The sequence below is a fragment of the Pseudonaja textilis genome, chromosome 1 (genome assembly GCF_049901715.1).
Source record: "Pseudonaja textilis isolate UNSWEBS1 chromosome 1, rPseTex1.2, whole genome shotgun sequence".
Taxonomy (NCBI): domain Eukaryota; kingdom Metazoa; phylum Chordata; class Lepidosauria; order Squamata; family Elapidae; genus Pseudonaja; species Pseudonaja textilis.
The window spans coordinates 183581774-183601754 of record NC_141990.1 but is presented as its reverse complement, the minus strand read 5'-3'; the positions used below and the strand labels follow the sequence as shown (position 1 = coordinate 183601754).

The 19981-nt window shown below is 39.1% G+C and overlaps 1 protein-coding gene across 3 annotated transcripts in view; it reads right to left on the bottom strand.

Annotated features, from left to right (window-relative positions):
• The window catches only part of CCDC141 (coiled-coil domain containing 141), a 135028-nt gene extending 117091 nt beyond the window's left edge, over positions 1-17937 (bottom strand). For 2 of the 3 annotated variants that reach the window (XM_026696975.2, XM_087917178.1), the window contains exons 1-2: positions 17706-17937; positions 16369-16491 (exon numbers count right to left, since the gene is read on the bottom strand). In XM_026696975.2, coding sequence (XP_026552760.2) covers positions 16369-16491; positions 17706-17807 — 225 coding nt within the window. In that variant the 5' untranslated portion in view covers positions 17808-17937. The remainder of the gene's footprint in view (positions 1-16368; positions 16492-17705) is intronic. The other variant, XM_087917153.1, reaches the window with a different exon arrangement.
• Between the last annotated feature and the right edge of the window lie 2044 nt (positions 17938-19981).

The window sequence follows — 19981 nt, the reverse complement described above, 5'->3', positions numbered from 1 at the left end:
CAGATGAGATTAGGCCAGTCATAGAACTGAAACTGCATTGGTAGATTGTTTTTATTGGGTCCTGAACAGGGGAATATACTCCTCTTGGTTCCATTAGACCTTTTAGTGGCTTTCAGTATCGTTGATCACTGTATTCTTCTGGACACTTACAAACTTTGGGAGTCCAGGGCATTGTTTTATAGTAGTTTTATAGTGGTTCTAGTCGGTGTCATGGGGAGAAAACAAGTGCAGGGAAGCTCCAATATGGGGTTGCAGTGTTGTTCCTGTGAAATATAATATATACATGAAATCCCTAGAAAATGTCATTTTTTGGTTCAGGGTGACAACTTGCCATCACAACCTGTGTCAGTGAGGTTATGGAAGGTTAAAACTGGTGTCTAGAGGAATCTAGATGGGGCCAAACAAACACAGCTTAAACCCAACTAAGAAAAGTTGCTAATATTCTATAACAGGGGTATCAAATTTGCGTTGTCATGGCAGCATCACATGACGTATCAGGACTTTTTCCACCTTTGCTAAACATGGCATGGACATGGCCAGTGGGTGATGCATCCGGCCGATAGGCCAGAAGTTTGACAGCCCTGGTCTATAAACATCAAATAACATCAACCTTGGCAGATATTGTGGAAGAGGTGGTTTGTGGTTTGTTCCACCTGGATCCTTAGCTCCTGCTAAGGCAAAAACCATGGCCAGGCAGCCTTCAGCAAACTCCAGCTATTGTACCAGTTAAGACTCTACAAAGACAGAGATGCCCCAACTAGAAAGCCTTACAACTGGCAATGAAGATATTGAAGTGATGGATGGTGGAGCTGTCTTTCAGGGTCAACCATAAAAGAGTGAACAGACAAATTGCAGCATATTTCATATTGCAGCAAATTGCAGCATATTTCCAGCAATATGCCAGGAAAGCCTTGATTCTAACTTCAGTGGTACAATTTTGCGTTCTGGAAGAATTGCTGGATGAGGCATGGGGGGGATATTAAAGACAGAAATGGGAGTGACTTGTTGCTTGAAAACTTCTTAAAATAATAATAATGGAACGCTTAAGACTGCAGTTGCCTATCCTTGCTATACCCTGTCATCCCTTTTATATTTAAGTGTAGATACGTTTTTTAAAAATCTGAAGAAGCACTACATGGTATAAAATGTACATTTTGTCATGTATTTTGGCTCTGTGAAATACAGTTTAGAAAACATTGGTGACTTAAATAGATCAGCAAAAGATTGTCTTTATGTTCCCTGAAGTTTATACAAGCACTTTATTATGGAAACAGTCATGACTTTTTGTCTTTGTTTAGACATCACCTGTTTCAATCTCTAAACTAGAAAAATCAGTCTGCCTTTTCAATTCTTGCAGCCCATGAAAATAAAATGGCAGAAAATAAAATCAACACAGACAGTTTCTTTCCGAAAACTAGGCAGCTAGATATCATCTTGTTTTCTGACAGTTAAATCTTGCCCTGAAACTAAGTGCCATGGCGGGAAAAATAATTAAAAAGAATTCTTAGTGCAAAAGAGTGAAGGGCTTTTTCGTGGAATAGATCCCCAATATTATATTTACGCTGCTCAGAATGGGAGCATCGGATCAAGAAGATATCTATGATTTATATAATCATATGGGGGTGGAGGGGAATTAGAGCTCTCGAAATTTGAATGTAGTAAAATAGACCAGAGCTGCAGTCCTGGGATTATTTATAATGAAAAGGATTTAGAGCATTTCAATGACATCGTTGGCCTATGTGTTACAAAATCAGCTAAGCATATTTATTTATTTGTGTTATTCATTAGTTTATGTTCCTTTTACTGATTTTTATTAGAATGTCATTGCCCCTTAAAGAAATGTTTCTTTTGTTTGCTTGCCATCCAGAGTTCTCAGATAGGTGGGCAGCCCTATAAAATTGGACAAATAAAAATTATACGCAACCCAGCAATTCAAATGCAGCTCGACTTATAAACATTCGGTTAGTGACGGTTTGAGGCACTAAAAATGTGGCTTATGACTTTTTTTCACACTTACGACCATTGCCCCATCCTGATGGTCACAAGATCAAAATTCAGATGTTTGGCAACTGGTTCATATTTATGACGGTTGCTGTGTCCCAAGGTTATATGATCACCTTTTGTGACTTTCTGACAAGCAAAGTCAATGGGGAAACCAGATACACTTTACAACTGTCTACCTAACTTAATAGCTGTAGCAAGAAAGGTTGTAAATTGGGTCAGAACTCGCTTAACAACTGTCTTGGTTAGCAATAAAAATTTGTTGTGGTTGTAAGTTGAGGACTACCTGAAATCTCATATTCTGGTTCAGTGTACGTTCCTAGTAGACAGCATTCTTCATCTCTAGAACTCTCAAATTGTGTAGGTACCGGTTGATGTCTTTTAAATGATTATTACATTAAGCATAATTATTTGCTTGGGTAAGGGTTACTACACACCATACCATTATAGTATGAAAAAATTGAAATAATTCTAAATAAGTATCTTCTATAAGCAATATTGGCACAAACAACTAACAGATTTACCATAATTCTTAGAAATGAATGGTTGAATTAGTGCTCTTAAATTATTGCTTAAAATTATAATTATGATTTCAGACAGCCAAAGTAATGTTTATTAGACAGCCAAAGTAATGTTTATTATACTAAAAAAGGAAAGAGACATAAAAAGAGTCTTGGCTATGTATAAAAATTCATTTAACTATGTGGGTATTTATATTAATGGCATCAAATTAATTTTGACTAAATTAATGATGACTGTAAGTTAAAAATCCATGAAATAACTGCTACATCTCTTTATTAAACTTTGTTCCCTGCACATTGCCCTCATAAATTTTTGAAACTGTTTAGGTACACTTCCAATGCAAATTGACTTGACTGTAACCTTTTGTACAAATGTGAAATCACAGCTTAGTTCTGTACTATTTTACATTTTCCCCATATATCATGGTCCAGATAATGTAGCATTTATTTTAAAAAAACCTAATTTAAATCTGTTTGAAATGGAGTTATGATTAATTGCATGGATTAGAAACTAAGTCGCACCATTCTTTAAGTTGTTGTCGTACTATAAGAAATTGTAAATAGTTTGTAATACCACCTAACTAGACTTTGTGGAAAATAGACTAATTTGGTCATGTTTTAATTCCACTGAAATCAGGACTAATTTATTGTGTTAATTTCAATGAGCCTAAAGCACTGCCAACTATATCCAGGACCTATGTTTAAGACCAGAACATATAATAGCTGTCCAGCCCATTTACGTGGTAATAATTACTAGCTGGGACAACTTTAAAGGGGATTAAACTAGCTCATGCAGGGTACTGCTGTTAATGAATACAAGCTGTGATAGCAATATATTACTTTCAGTACTGGCAGCTATAAGATTTCTCAACCTAATTTATTCCATGAGATAATAATTGGAAAGACCACAAATTGCACCCTGATAGTGGAGTTCCCAGTAGAATGGGGTAAAAAAAAAAAAGTCAAGAGAACACATGCAACTACTCAGTAAAAACTCCATCCCTTTGGACATCAACACTCATAGGGAGCTGAGCTTTTACCATGAGGTTATGTCTACCACCTTAAGCAGGGGTTTTAAACTCAAGACCCAGGGGCTGGATCCAGCCCATGGGTTGCTTATATCTGGCCCATGGGGCCACCCTGGAAACAGCGATGGACCAGCCTGTGGTGCCTCTGCCAGCAAAAACAAAGGTTGGGAGGGCCGCCTGTGGCCCCCCTGAGCTCCGTTTTCACTGGCCGAGGGTTGCAGGAGACCGTCACTGCTGAAAACAGAGCTCAGGAACCCATTTTTTGCTGGCAGAGCACTCAGCCCACCACAGGCGCCCCCAACATGAGGGACATTGAGCTGGCCATGCCCACCTGGCCACACCCACTCCCCCCCGAGGTCAAACACAACCCTAATGTGGCCCTCAATGAAATCAAGTTTGACATCCCTGATCTTGAGGTTTCTTTTTTAAAATCCCTTCTTCCCCACAGATGCCTCTGAGAGTCCTCAGCAAAACTATATGAGTTTTTGGGTTGGATCCTACATGGTTCTTTTTATATTTTTTCTCTGCTCCAAATTTACAAGTGAAGTTATCCAGGAAAATCAGAACACATCCATGCTTTAGGAAAGTCAGGGACAGAGGTGCTATTCAACTGGTTCACATCGGTTCAGAAGAAGCGGTGATTTGGCATGGGTTGCCAAACCATTGGTGAGCCCTGGCTGGCCATGCCCCTGACCCGATCACCTGGTCGCCCAGTTGCTCACTTGTCCCAGTCGCTCTCCTAGCTCTCCCTACCAGATGGCGGCTGCGGTGCAGCTCGGGAAGATGTCTCGGGGATGCTGCACATATGCACTGCATGTGCAGCCACTACACATGCAGTGCACATGTGCAGCAGCCAGGGACATACGCCTGCCTGCCTGCCCTCCCAGAGCATGCTTTCTTCTTTCTCCTGGCAAACGTGCCTCTTCCAGCCTGGCCCAGCCCAGCCCGGCCAGCCAGCAGGTGGGTGGGCAGACGTCCCGGGAGTTCTCGCCCCCCCCTTGTTGTGAGATGCCTGCAGCTGCTGTGTGCTTTTTTCGGTGCGGCTTGAGTCCAGCCCCACCGAAAAAAGCACACCCTATTCTATGTGCCGGGCCTGGCAAGTCCAAACAGCCAGCGCATAGAACAGGGCAGCACCAGACCATTGGAGAAGTGAGCGAAGCCAGAGATCAGTAATTTTCACTGCAAGAAGCCTGCAACTGCCGCCTGCCCCACCCAAAAAAGCACAACATGCACCGGCTCATTGGAGAAGTGGAGCAGCAGCTTCAGGCTTCTCACATCAAAAAAGGGGCGGCCGGAGGAGGCTTCTTGCTATGAAAAAAAGGTGGCTGGAAGTGAGTCTTTTTCTATGCCAGAAGCCTCCTCCAGCCGCCTCTTTCGGCATGAGAAGCCTCCCACAACCTGGCTGCTTCTCTCCTCCTTCTTTTCCTGTTTGTTCTGTATGGCCGAGGAGGAGGAGGAGGAGAGAAGAAGCCAGGTTGTGGGAGGCTTCTCATGCCGAAAGAGGCAGCTAGAGGAGGCTTCTCACACCAGAAAGGGAGTGGCTGGGGGAGACTTCTGGGACATCTGCCTGCCCACATGCTGGCTGGCTGGGCTGGGCTGGAAGAGGCGTGTCTGCTGGGAGAAGGGAGAAAGCATGCTCCCGGAGGGCAGCACCGGGTAGGTGGGCAGCTATCCCAGGACCACTTAAAGGTCGACTTTAAGAGCACCCCCATGGGAGAAGTCGAGAACCGAGAGCAAAAGTAGTGGCGTCGGGGGCGACAGGGGCCTGTGTGGCCCTCCACAAGGAGTGTGAAGGAAGGCAGACACTGCACCTCTGAGGAAAAGAGGAGATGCCAAAGCCCTGGATGTCAGCCGGGAGCGGACCACAAAGGGACACATCACATGCCCCTGTCGCCCCCGCCGCCACTACTTTTGCTCTAGGTTCTCGGCTTCTTCCATGGGGGCACTCTTAAAGTCAATCTTTAAGAGCTGGAAGACATTTTGTTAGATCGCCATTAATTCATCATTGGGTGAGAGGTGAGAATACATGAGAAGTCTTGGGCAAAGTTCTCTGACTTTTAAAATGCATCCGCGCAGTGTCTGCCTCTCTTCATGCTCCTTGTGCATGCCAGGAGCACCTAACCAGAGTGAGAGAGAGCGAAGTTCGCTGTTATGGGGCAAGCGCCTTGGCTTCCCCTCTCTATCCTCGCAATCACCCTGAGCCAGTGTGGTTCTTTACTTGGGCATCCAGACGCCCGCAGCAGCAACAGCAGCGCCGCAACAACGAGGTACAGTAAGATTTGGCAGTGCAAATTTATCTCCGAGGGGCTTCTGGCAAAAAAACAAACCAAAAACCACCCCAAAACAAAACCCAGTCGGCAGGCAGCTTTGGCAGGCAGTCGCGATCTTTAGTTGGGCTTTTTTTTCGTCAACCCAAGGGTGGACGAAGGGGCGGGGGAAGTTATGTAGCAAATCACCCTGTCTTTGCAACATCGGTCATGTGACATCACTTGCAGCAAGGTGCCACACCACCATGCTGAGTTGGCCACACCCACCCAGTAACATGACCACCAAGCCACACCCACCAAACAAACCACATCCACAGAACCGATAGTAAAAAACTTTGAATCCCATCACTGGTCAGGGAATAAAATCACACCATCTGTTTTTAACACAATGGAATTTCTCTTTCTGTAACAGCCAAGAAAAACACTTTTTTGGTAGTTGTGACATACTTTGACTGTGATTGTTGAAATAGAATGGAAACTGAAAAAATAAGCGATTTTTGTTAAAACTTTTAGCTCTGACAATTACATAAGGTCTGTTGATAATTCAAACCATTTCTGAATTTAGGATATAAATTGTCCAAAGTCTGTAATGTTTGAAATAAACAATTTTTAGGCCTTTTAGTTCAGTACCTAATTCAGCCTTAATAGTCTGAGTGATTCTTGGTAAATACAGCAGTCTTTTAAATAACTACACTGTTACTTTCATGACTGCAAAAATTACATTAAAAAACAAACTAGCAGGTAGAATTGATAGCTGGGATACTGCATTCCATATGGCCAATCCTAGTTAATTTGATAGCTGGGATACTGCATTCCATATGGCCAATCCTAGTTAATTTTTGGAGCTGTACATAGTAATCTGCAATGCTGAGTATTATTTATTTGGGCTGGTCTCAAGGCCACAAGATTTCCAGTAGAGATCAGGCAAGTTGCCTGGAATAGATTTCCATTGAAGATATTGGGAATACACCTGGATCATTTTACATACAAAGCATTTATTTAATTCCAGAAAGGGAATCAGATAGTATCAACAAAATGTAGGACCAAGAGCAAAATACAAGGTTTTTGCCTGAAAGCATTGGCCAGGTTCCTTGTTTTCTCTCACAAATCATCTTGGGCTCTTTGTATATTTCATAGAGGCTTGTATTTAGGGAATAAATTGTCTTCTTGTTTTTTATTCATTTGGCATTGTGTTAAAAAGAGTTTGGATGGCAATTTTTCATATAAGGACTCTTTAGACTAGAGCAGGGGTGTCAAACTCACGTCGTCACAGCATCATCATGTGACTTATCACAATCTTTTCCCCCTTTGCTAAACCAGGCGTGGGCATGACCAGCATGTACAAGTTTGACACCTCTGCTTTAGAGAAATCACAGTACTTTGCATTGGAAAATTTCATGAGCTCAATAATGCCACTGGAATCTTTTTCTCCACTCCAGATCTATGGATTAAATATTCCATCTATCAGAAAAAAATATTCTAAAAATAATTCACAGTTTAAGGGTGGTTTCATGTAAAACGGACTCTTTCATCTAGGTAGGAAAACACCCAAAGAATTAACATAATTTACATCTTAAAAATAGATTTTTGCACATATCCCATATATGAAAATTGATCAATTATGGCAAGCACATTTTGGTGGAAAAAATCTGGAAGATCCATTAGATGACACACACACACACACAAAAAGAATTTTCCACTTTAGTGTTGTCAAGATTCTTGCAGCCTTGAACTGGTAGCACTGCAATGAGCATGGCTCATATTTTCCTATTGTACTGTAAATGTTTCCAAGTTTGAGGGGGGAAATGACTTGTTCTAGATTTTTCAAACAATAAGGTTCACACAAATCACATAATTTATTCGTTTACTTTCATTTCAGGTGCACTTCCCTAAGGGGAAGCAAAGCCCATGATTAGAATAGCAAATATGTTTGCCTTTCTCACTGGCTCAAGGTTGACTCAGCCTTCCATCCTTCTGAGGTCGGTAAAATGAGGACCCAGACTGTTAGAGGCAATATGGTGACTCTGTAAACCGCTTAGAGAAGGCTGTAAAGTACTGTGAAGCAGTATATAAGTTTAAGTGCTATTGCTTTTAAAAGCAAATACCCCAGGGTTAAAGCAAGAGAAATTAAATGAGAGACAGAATCCTATTTGTTCAAGAACCAACAGAAGAATTCCTTTACCATTTTCTCCTAGCATCAGATAAAAACCACATTGATTTCAACTCTGTAACAGAATCCAGCAACTTACAAAACAGCTGATGGGAGGGATGAAATTTGGAATAAAGGAACATGTTATAAAAATGGCTAAGTGCCCCTTAACACATCTTCTGTTTTCAAATTGTCTTTTCCCTTAGCCTAGCAATGCTTCTAGGAACCCATCTTCTAGCCCTTCCAGATGGCAGCTCATGCTATTATCCAAGCGTATGTTGTCACAAAACAACACACAACTGAATAGCAGGGCAATTTTGTATCTTTCATTTCCAATCTAGCATTTCTACCATTGCACTCTGACCACTTTGGTGGCTAGAGAACAATGTTTGGATATTTCCTGACTAAGCCGATTGATTGCCCTTAATATTCTTCAAGCTGATTATTCAACTGTTCTGATTGTCCCTCTGCAAGTCTTTTCCCCATTTCTTTCTTTCTGGCAAAAAAATAAAGCCCTTTCCCCGCTCAGATATATGATGTGGGAAAAGAAGATTAAGAAGTGGTTTGTTTCCTCTCATGCTCCACAAGGCATCTATTTATCTTCTATAGGCAGAAAACTAACACTTGAAAGCCAGCTGAATTACTAAATGGGAGGGGAAGGAGCTTAAAACACATGAATGAGCTACTTGAGAAAAAGACCTTCCTGGATGTGACATCTCAAAGTGACCTACTTCTAGGAAGGGGAGAATACTAAAAGGGTAAAAAAAAAAATAGAATTATACTGCATGGATTGTTGAAAAAAATAGGAAATGCTGTGGCAGGTGAGAGAAATAAAAGAAAAATGAACAGATATCTGCAGGACATCATTGACTTTATCCAAATGTATATTCAGTGTGTAAATGGCCCATTTTTGTGTGGTGCAGCAAACTGTTATCCATTTAGTTGATGTTTCTGAAGGAAGTCTTCCTTTGCCTTTTCTTGATATATCATATATTCAATCTCGATTTTTTCCCCCACACCTGCTTTACCACTGAGCCATGAACTTTCTGCATTATATTTATATATCTGGGCAAGGTAGCTACAAATTTATTCTGATGAGGCTCTTTGAACCACTTACTTGAGATGCTTTTGGACATGAATATAATAATACAATGAAATAGGAATATTTTTTTTAAAAAAGTAACAGATAAATGTAACAAGATTGGAGGCAAAGAAACTATTGCTTAAGCAAACAGTCTGAATAAATGGAAGTTGTAAATGTTACTTCTTGCTTTCCTGAATCTAATGTAGTGTGGGGTTGTTTTTTTTTTCAGGCTGATCTCTTTGAACTGTGATAAATAAGACTTATCAAATTGATTGAATGAGTCACAGTATCTAATTATATGAATGTTCAGCAGATTGAGGCTACTCTTCTTGTTGAGAATCCCTCTTTTTACCATTCTTTATTTACTATTCTCCTTCCTTCCAAAATTCCCACTGCAGCAAAGGACCACTGCTTATCTCTTATTGTGCTTCTTCTCCCCTGCTACCAGTACCTGCTAATCTGCTCTCTTGAGGAGCAAAGCAGTAGTGTGGACCAAGAGAAAGAGCTAATAAAAGACAATAGGCGCAGAAACAAGAAGGGAGTCCCATTGAGAGCAATTTGTTGAAGCCCTTTCCCTACAAAAATTGACAGTAAGCAATATAGGAGAGTTTGTTAAGGTCTTAGCATAAGATGTGTGTGTGTGTGTACGCACACATACACATACTGAGGTGTTACAGACCTGAAGCACTGGTAATCAAGTGAAATATGAACAAAATCAAGAGTTTATAAAGACTTAAAAGATGCAAAGACTTAGAAATGCCTTTCTAGCAAGATGTTCTTCTGGAAAAAAATGTTCATAATACTTTATGCTATTGTTTCGCTTTCTAATTGGAATATCTCTTTATATCTCACAGGACATAAAGCCCTTCTCACAGGTTCCAGGATAAACAGAATATATAGCACAATCTAATGTGTTAAAACAGACAATATTCCTCCTCCGAAAGACAAACATCCAGCTTTTCATCACCAGACTAGGTAAAATCATGACCCAAGAATCCAACAATTCACACCACCAAGTTATATGTATATTCTTCGTTATTATAACAAAACATGAATATTTTCTCCTAAACTAGATTCTCTCCTAATTCGTTCCTCTATTTGGGATGGAGCAAATAAAATAATAAATAGCTCTCTGGATGAATTTCAAGGAGTGTTGACAAACTTATTCACTCATGCCTGTGGTTTTCAGAAAGAAAGCTCATTATGTAGAGTAGAGTTTATGCATACACTCCAAGACCTCTACTCCAGTCCATTGTGACCTTTACTACATGACACAAAACAGGACCTTGGCAACCAGGCAGGAATGTGTAGATACATTCCCCAAATCCTTTAACTCACTTTCAGAGTTGAATCCACTCACAGAACACCAAGCATAACAATTTGTTTCACAGAATATTTCACAAGCCAAATCTTAATATTAAAAAGTGTAGATTCTTCATTGAATATTCAAGCTCTTCATGCAATTATCCCAGCAAAGACATATCTCTTACTAGCTAGAAAAGTCGTCAGTCACAATTGGAAATGAAAATCTGGTTTTAAGTCATTGCAGTTGTAAGTCCTGACATCTATGTAACTGGATCTATTTTTTTTTCATATTTGTCATAGTGGTCATTAAGCAAATCACTACTGTTCCTAAGCAAATCACATGACTGTTAAGAGAATGGTACAGTCATTCTCCCAAATGGGCTTTTTTTGTCAGAAATCAAGGACACAAACAAATGAATTGCAGAATAAATCAAACCAGATTTTTCATTCAAAACTCTGAAGTAACTCTGATCCTTATATTTTTGACACTATTCATACAGAAAGCCAGTTTCCTTAAGAAATCTATAAGTAAAAGGTAGACTGATTCAACAAATAACTGAAAAATCAATGAATTTCAGGGAATAAAACAACAATTCCTAACACCCAATGGGACATCAGTTCAACAGGCATACATAAAATAGCTTTGTACAAAGCACTTTCCCTTAATTGAATCACATTTTCTATTATTTTAAATTTTGTTTAGGAACAATTACCAACAGATCTTATAATAATGTATAATAGCAAGATTATAATTGCAATGTATGTGTTATAATATTTCATTAGAATTTCATTAGATGCCTGCAGCTGTTGGAGCAATCTAACTGGGTAAAAAATCTTCCCGATTTTATAGAAAAAACTGAGTTCAAGAGTGTAGCCAGTTTACAAAATGCATTCCCATTAAGATATGATCAACCACCACAACTTCCTAAATTAATAAGATTTCTATATTTCCCATACTGAGATTCAGATAGTTTTCCCTCCTAGCATCTTTTTAAAATCTGTTTCATGTAGCTCTGCTGAAAAGCAGAAATAAAACTGAACATTAACAAAACGCCGATAACACCACATTTCAAATTCTCTAGATTTTCTCCTTGTCCCAGCATTTAATCTAATCTCCTTAAACCTAAGTCTGAAAAGGCTGCTAGCTATTATTATCTCATCCTCCTTATTTTTTTTTTCACCATTTTATCTTCAGCTCCACTTTTTGTCATTTGCATTATTCCTTACCATCACATGGAATTCATATTCAAAGAAAACATATTGACTCAAGGAGATAAACATTACGGTAGAAAGGACTCCCTTACTAGAAAACAATGTCTATGACTAAAAATGGGAAGTAGACAACCTGAGGAACGGGCCTCTGTCCTTTGAAAATGTTAACCAGCTAAAGGGCTCTGACAAGTGCACTAAATTAAAATTCTCTCAGCCATTCCAGGCCTGGATCTATGGAGGTGAGATGAATAATTGTATATGGAAGATTGTGAGGCAAGCAAATTAACCAGGTCTAAAACAGTCCATTTCTGCTTGGAGCAGACTGAAGCCTTTTTACTTAAGTCTTTTCTAATTTGTCGCCCTACAGACATGCTGAGGACTATAGTCCCAAGAACTCCCGGCCAATATGGCTTCAGGTTTACTGAATACTTTCTTTATTGTAGATAAATCTTTCCCTGTTGTTCACTGTTGGCAAGCTGATTGATGCCAGGTGTTACGTTTTCAAGGTGTGCAAATGGATATTTTTAGGATATAGATCAGAGGCAGAAAGATTTTAAGAAGTAAAAGAGACTCTTCCAAACAGCTACATGGCCCCTTCTCATTTCCAGATTTCAGATTCACATAGAATTCACATTACATGTTATAACACTCTATAAAGATATTAGAAATAATAAAGATTTATTTCATTTATAAATAAACTTTCAAGTTTCATTGTTGAAGCATTGGAATGTGCTTAGAATGTTGGGTTAGGACTTGGAGATGGCCATGGTCAAGTTTACTCTCTGCCACAATATCTCACCTGGTGCCCGTGGGACAGGTGCTTCCTGTCTGCTTACCTCATCGAGTGGTTGTGAGAAAAATTGGAGAAGTGAACATCACCATGAATTTCTCGAGGAAACATATGATGTGTTCCTACCAAGTGAAAATAATTATATACATAACATAGTTCCCTACCTCCTGAATCAATTCTAATTCTGCTTTGCTTGATTGCTTCCCAGTATGATTTCCATACATAATTTTCTACGAAATTTATTTCTTACTAATGTGGAAGTAGGTTCATTATGAGGAATGCATTGCTTTAGAACAGGTCTGTCAAACTCATGGCCCGCGGGCTGGATGCATCACGTGCTGGCAACGCCTACGCCCAGTTTAGCAAAGGGGGAAAATGTCCTGTGATGCCGCCATGATTTAGAACTTCCATGGAGGAATTTTCTGCTTCTGGGAAGCTTTTTATTCCTCCTTGTGATGTTCAGAAATGAACGTCTTCCTTAACTTCTTCTTTAATATGTCGTTCACCTCAGCTTACAAGATCCAAGTTCTGTTCAAGATCTTTCAGCACACAAAATCAGCATGTTCTGCTCTTATTATGGAAAGGAAGCTCCTGTCATTATTTGTATTGAATACATGGCACAAAGTGGAAGCTGCAAGCTGCAAATCGATACCATGTGTGCTAAAATTCAGTGTATATTGTTTGAGGCTTCTATGTACAGTATTTAAATAGTTTGCAATATCTAATGTTATCCCATTACACCCCGGGGACCTGGGCATTGTGAGTACAGTGATGAATGGCACCTCCAGGAGCCAGATAATGTCTTTTCTTCAGAACTATTAATAACTTTTCCCTTGCCATAAGCTTCCTGCCAATGACAAAATGGCCCCAAATGTCTTGTTTGAACTGAAGTAGAAACTATTTGCTCTGCATCCCTTCCTGAAGCATAGCTTTGTTGTTTGCATCCAAGACTGACATCTCTACCCCATTCCTCGTACAGGGACATTTGGGAGTGTGAGTCAAAAACCAAGGTTACTCATGCCTTGGTCATTACCTGGTTGGATCGCTGCAACACGTTCTACATACAGCGGTCCTTGAAAACCACCTGCAAGCTACAATTGTTTCAGAATGTAGTGGCACATATAGTGATGGTTGCCCCTATGTGGGGAAGAACGGGGACCAGTTCAGGAGTCTGGGGAGGACTTGGACGAGGGTCCTGCATCCAATGCAGAGATGGGGTCAGGACCATCTGGGAGATGTGTGCTGACTCCAGAGTCTCCAGAGTCTGGCAGCAGCGAGACAGAGGAACAAGGGGAGTCTGCTCCCAGCATGAGGGGCACAGAGCTGCTAGAAGGCAAGAACAGCTAAGACAAAAGGGGTGACTCAGGAGTAAGGCTTGGAAGTGATTGCCCCTCCCCTAAGGTATAAAGGAGGTGCAAGGTTAGAGAAACCTTTGCAGGAAGCAAAATCGTTCATTCTGTTCGGATTAAACGTGCATAAGCGCACCAAAATGTGCCTACCGTCCCTGTCCTATTGTTTCTTTTTCTTTTTTATTCGTATCCATTTCATGTATTTATAACCATGTTTATACTTATACCTGTTATCTAATAATTGGTTGACAAAATAAATGAATAAACAAACAAACAAACAAACCTTGAAGCACTGTGTGGACTTTGTACTTTGGTTGTTTTTTTTATAGTTCATTTGGCACTTTAGTTGTTGGCAACAATTCAAAGGAGAGAAAGGTGGATGCTTATCTCGAGGGACTGTTTGGGACTCATTACAGGCTGGAAATGAACATAATTCCCAGTGTTGAAATAAAACAAGAGTTGTTTTAACTAAGTGTGTGCTTAATTACAGTTTCAGGAAGCCTTGGTCAAAATATTTCCTTCCAGATACAATTCAATATATTAGTTACAGGGTCACAGGGCCAGGTTATCTGCGGGACCACCTCTCCCTAAGGATATCTATCTGTACAACCTAGCCTCTTTCTGCCTTAAACATTTCATCTTATGGATTAGGATGTCCACCTTTTTCGTTGTAGTCCCTGCCCTATGGAACATCTTTCCCCTCTGAGGTTCAGCAAGCCTCTACCCCACTAGTCTTCCAAAAAGAACTTAAGACCTAACTTTCCTCTCAAGTGCTAATACAAGGTGAGATTGATGGGAGTTTACTATTTGTGGTTTTAATAGAAATATGCATTAATCGTACAATGATACTGTTCTAACTGCTGGTTGGAAGCTACCCAGAGTTCAGTATCAGATGAGTGGCTATCTAAATGTTTTAAATAAATAAATAAGCCAATTTTGTGGCTATACCCCTGCATTCAATTTTGTGGCTATACCCCTCCTTTTTTTGTAAGCAACACATAACAGGAGGTAGTTTTGATTGTGGTATTGCAATGTTGACACCCATCTCAGACACACTAACCCTCTTGTCGTTTGAAAAAAAGACAATAACAAAAAATTGAGTACTAACAACGGGATGCCTTTTCACGATAACAGACTCTACCACCTGAGAGGTCACCTTCCTCTGACCAATGTAGAGATGTTTCTGAACTGGATATGCCAAAAGTCTTAGCTAACAGGGTTAATACATGTAGTTCTCAACTTACAACAGTTCATTTAGTGACCATTCGCCAAACTGGGCGTGAGCTGTGTGACGCATCTGGCCTGTGGGCTGGGAATTTGACATTCCTGTATTAGACATTCTGTTTATATATATATAGCACCACAGAGCAAACTGAGAATACAGTCACCATGTGCTTTACTTCTCAACTATATAACTGTAACAGGAAACTGAAAACTCTACTTAGAACAAAAGAGCACAGAGTATATACCATAGATCCAAACTTGTAAACACTGCCATCTACTGGCTAAATACTACTGTAGTTGTTGCATAAAAATACGTTCCAACAATGAATTCCAACACAAAGTCAATGAAAAAGCCAGATTCACTTAACAATAATACTATTAATTTAATAACTGCAGTGATTCACTTAACAAATGTGCCATGGAAAGTCATAAAATGGGGAAAATTAACAAATTTCTCATTAGCAACATACATTTTGGGCTCAATTGTGGTAGTAAATCGAGGACTATAGTTCAGTATGTTATGAACTATAAAGTCAGATAGTCCTGATAAGTAGCTATCTACTTTAATTAGACTAAATGAGATAACAGATATGTGTTGCAAAAATGTCTAAAGACTGTGTGAACTACTGCCATTTAGTATTTCATCTGGAATTTTGCACTCCCCTAATGTTGTTATTGGTAAGTATGATAAAGAGGACTATAAAATGGAAGATGAACTCATTTTAATTCCATGTGTGCTATGGTGTCCATTGAAACATTACACCAACAGTATGTACAACTGATGTATGGTTCTGGGAGCTGAAATAAAAATAGCAGGGAATAAGAGTACCATATCATCTTTCTTTCAGGGACTTAAAACTACACTTTGCCAATCTAGGGAGTAAATGCAACTGTTGATTTGTTCTTGTTTGTTATCCTTCCATCCTGATCCTTTTCCATTATATTAGACTTGACAACTTAGTGCCTACCACTTTTGTTAGACTATAACTACCATGATCCTCAGCCAGACAGGCCAATGAAGTTGGTTGGAAATTATAGTCCGACACATCTGGAGGGCACTTAAGGTCAATGCTTATAACTGACTTTGCCACCTGGTGGTAGCCATTCACAAAACATGAAAATTGATGTTGCCATCAGAAGCAAGTATTTGTCAATGTTTGTCTCTGGATGCTGATCATGTGTAGTTGTCAACTCCTATCTCTGAAGCAAGGGTTTAGGAGAAGTTTGATACAGGCATGTCTGAAGAGCTGCTGGGAAACGATAATTCACTGCTTGATTTTTTTTTTTAAGGCTTATTTTAATAATGTGGAAGAACTCCTCATGTCTTCTATGATTGATTGTGATAATGCCCATAATTCTGCTGAATGGTCATTTTCAACTTTGAAATCACAATGAAAACCACAAATTACAGCATTTCAGGTTGTATTATTTCTCTTACCTTAAGCTTAGCCAGGAGAAGTTCATGATCATGTAATAATTTTTTGGTCTCTTCTTCATTGCTGCCAATTTCTAATAAATTTGGTGCTGATTCAACGAGCTGCAGCTGTACCCATTTGCCACACTAAAACAAAAATATAAGCAAATATTGTTCCAAGCAGATACGGCCCTCCACATTTTTATACAGTAATTGGTTCAGACAGTAATAAGCTAAAATCAACAAAGGATATAAAGCAGGTGGTCCAACCTTTTGGCTTGCCTGGATGCATTGAATGAAGAGGAATTGTCTTGGGCTGTATGTAAAATTATATAATATAGTTATGTATATTATGTATAAATAAAATTAAAAGTTTACCATTATGTATAAATAATGCTAAAAGTTTGCCAGCTATATTACTAGCTCTCTGGGGCAGCATGCAATCCATGAGTCGTGGGCTACACCACCTGACATAAAGGATTATGAGCTGTATCTAAATGAAGTCATGCTTAGAGTAGAAGTATTTAAATAAATAGAACTAAGGCTACTAAATTACATGTTTATTTTAATAGGTCTAATGTGAACTTCACTATTTTGGATCAGCCTGGACTTTTCTTTGCAAGCCATAACTATATTTTACTTTTATTTTTAAATATTTATTTATTTATATTAAAGATGTTTGCATGTCATCATGATCAAAACCATGTCTCAGTGGCTCACATAAAAATAAGTAGCACATAAACTTTGGCATACATAACTTTCAATAGAGAAGATGTGCAATGAATGCGTATACTAAAATGAGATGGTGAAATAATACTCATTAAGGTTTTAAATAAGCCTTTTTTTACTTCGAAAAATGCAAATTGATATTTGCAATATATGAGAATTAATGATTCCCCTATACATTAACATCATAATGATTCCTTTAGTTAATCAGCTTAGGTTAATGCACTTTTATAAACCGAATATAATCCTTAACAATATGGAAAACAAAGTTATAAATTCTCAGTGAATGCAATCACAATCAGAGAAAAACTACATGCAAACAAAGATGTCCCTGCACACTTTGCTGTGCTGTTTATTTAATTTTAGTCAATATGTCTTTAAAGAAAGCAAATTATTTATCTGGAATGATGCCTGATTGATTTTTAAATTTGCTCATCAAAAAGCAAATTATTTCTCTTGAATGATGCTTGATTGATTTTTAAACTCTTTCACTCATCAGAAACTTGCAGTACATTATCCTGCTCCTTGGGGTTTTTCCTTCGGCAGCTCAGCATTAACTTTTATACGTGAACATTTGAGCAGAGTACAGAATACCAACCTAGCCCAGAGGCAGAATTAGGCTCTGTTCTGCTTACCTTAAGAAGAGCAATGACAATTCTGCAATTCCCAGCCTCAACCAGAACTGAACTAACAGTTGTTGTGGAAAGTGGCTCCTCGGGACTATTGTTGCTGGTCATGGTGTTGCTGTAGAACTGGGCTTCCCGTGAAAAGGTTTCCCTCCAGCAGCTGGGAAAAGCTGCTGGTCATTGCAAAAGGCAGCAAATGGGGTTATTTGGCTCCCTTCCGTCAAAGAGCTCAGCTAACACTGATTGCTCTGCCAAAAGGAAAGAACAGGAGGTTAAAAATAGACACCCCCCATTGAATTTATCTTTCAAGGCAGGAGGAGGGAGAGGGAGAGAGGGATGTGACACTCCTCTATTTTTGTAGTTTTTAACTGCTATCCATTTTTGCTCCCTAAAACATAGATCTTAGGTCTCAAAACATAAGGCTTTCTCTGTTTGCTAATAGGAAAAGGTTACATATAGGAAGTGGGGGAAGAGAAAGAAAATGAATGTTTTCCTCAAGTTGCTGTTTATTTGTGAAACGTTCTTTACATAGTGCCTTAAACGGAGCTATCAGAAAACCATTCTAGAACAGCTAAAAAACAAGATCCATACTTGCTTCCAAAGTAAGACTTCGTTTTCAAACTTTCGTCTCATGATCCCAAATTATAAAATATTCTACTGTTCACAAAAAACAAACAAACCAAGAATAGCATAGACGCATCACCATCTAAGACCGTTCAAGGCAAGGAATTGCCATTTGATGATATGTGGAACAACTTGCCTCCAGAAGTTGTGACTGCTCCAACACTGGAAGTTTTTAAGAAGAAACTGGACAACCATTTGTCTGAAATGATATAGGGCTTCCTACTTGAAAAGGGGATTGGACTAGACTTCCAAGGTCCCTTCCAACTCTGTTATTCTGTTCTGTTCTGTGATAGCCACAATGAAAGAATCAATCACACACACGTTTATTGTCATTTTTAGTGATGTTTTATCTGGAACTCAGTTAACAGTTGGAATAGATATCAGTTCCACTATGCTCTGGGGTAATCCACTAGTGTTTAATTTTTAGGTGTTTTTATATCTCTAACTGCTTTGAGACGGGAGGAGGAGGAGGAGAAGTCATTATATTATGATCTCTTTTATTCATTAAACATGAAACTCAATCAACTGAACTTTTAAAAATGTATCACAAATATCACTGGCTGCCACTGATGGTTGATACGTGTTGCTGTCAGCATCCTAGAAATCAACCAAGTATCTTCTTAAAGTGTATGATGTTCCGAGTAGTGCAGTTTTTTGCAGTTCCGCTGGTGTTATTGCAGGAAGTTGCAATTTCTTCATGTACTTTATAAAATTCTGGGACATGGTACAAAGTGCCCTGATGACAATGGGTATCACTGTCACATGTTTCAACCATAATCACATTTCATTCAATGGCCAAGTCGTGATATTTCGTGATTTTTTTCCAGTTTGATTCTGGCATCTCCTGACTACTACTACTATTACTACTACTACTACTACTTATTATTATTGTTGTTGTTGTTGATGTTGTTGTTGTTATGGCTCCTTTTGTTTTCTTTTTTGAGAATCATCATAAACAGACAATCAGTTTAATCATCGTTAAATATAGCTTAAAGTTGCTTTCCCAGTAGATGCAGACTGAAGTTTTCTTGCTTTCCCCACCTGAAAAAATAGTGTTTACATTTTATCAGTTCTAAAAAAGAGTGAATTTTATGAATGAAGACGAATCGAATTTGGGTCAGTCACTGGGACCAGACTCTTCCGAGCGTTCGGACTCATACTGGAATCCATCTTGAGGGAATTTCTCTCTACTGAAATTACGTACTTTGGGCTGTTCTGTGAATCTTGTTTATGTGGTGGCTTCTTATTGGCTGATTGGTGTGTTGATTTTTGAATGTATTTTTGTTTCAGAAGTTTCCTTCATTATAAAAAAACCATATCACAATAACTTTATTTGACACCACTCTATTGATACACTTAAAAACATTTATTCCATGCTGGGGAAATCACAGACAGATTTTCACCAGGCTGCTAAAATCGATATATGTTAAATCTATTACTAGAAACATAGAATGTGCCACAGGCAGTCTGCAGAATGAGGGAACAGCTGCTTGATTCCCTGCACTAGGACAGCTGAGCAAATGAAACTAGTGTTTAGGCCACAGTCACTTATCAGAAATGACATTTTTAGCTAGTATGTTTAAATATGCCACATGTAGGTTGCTCCAAAGCAATCTACAAATTTTGTGTGTGTGAGTGAGTGTGTGTGTGTGCGCGTGTGT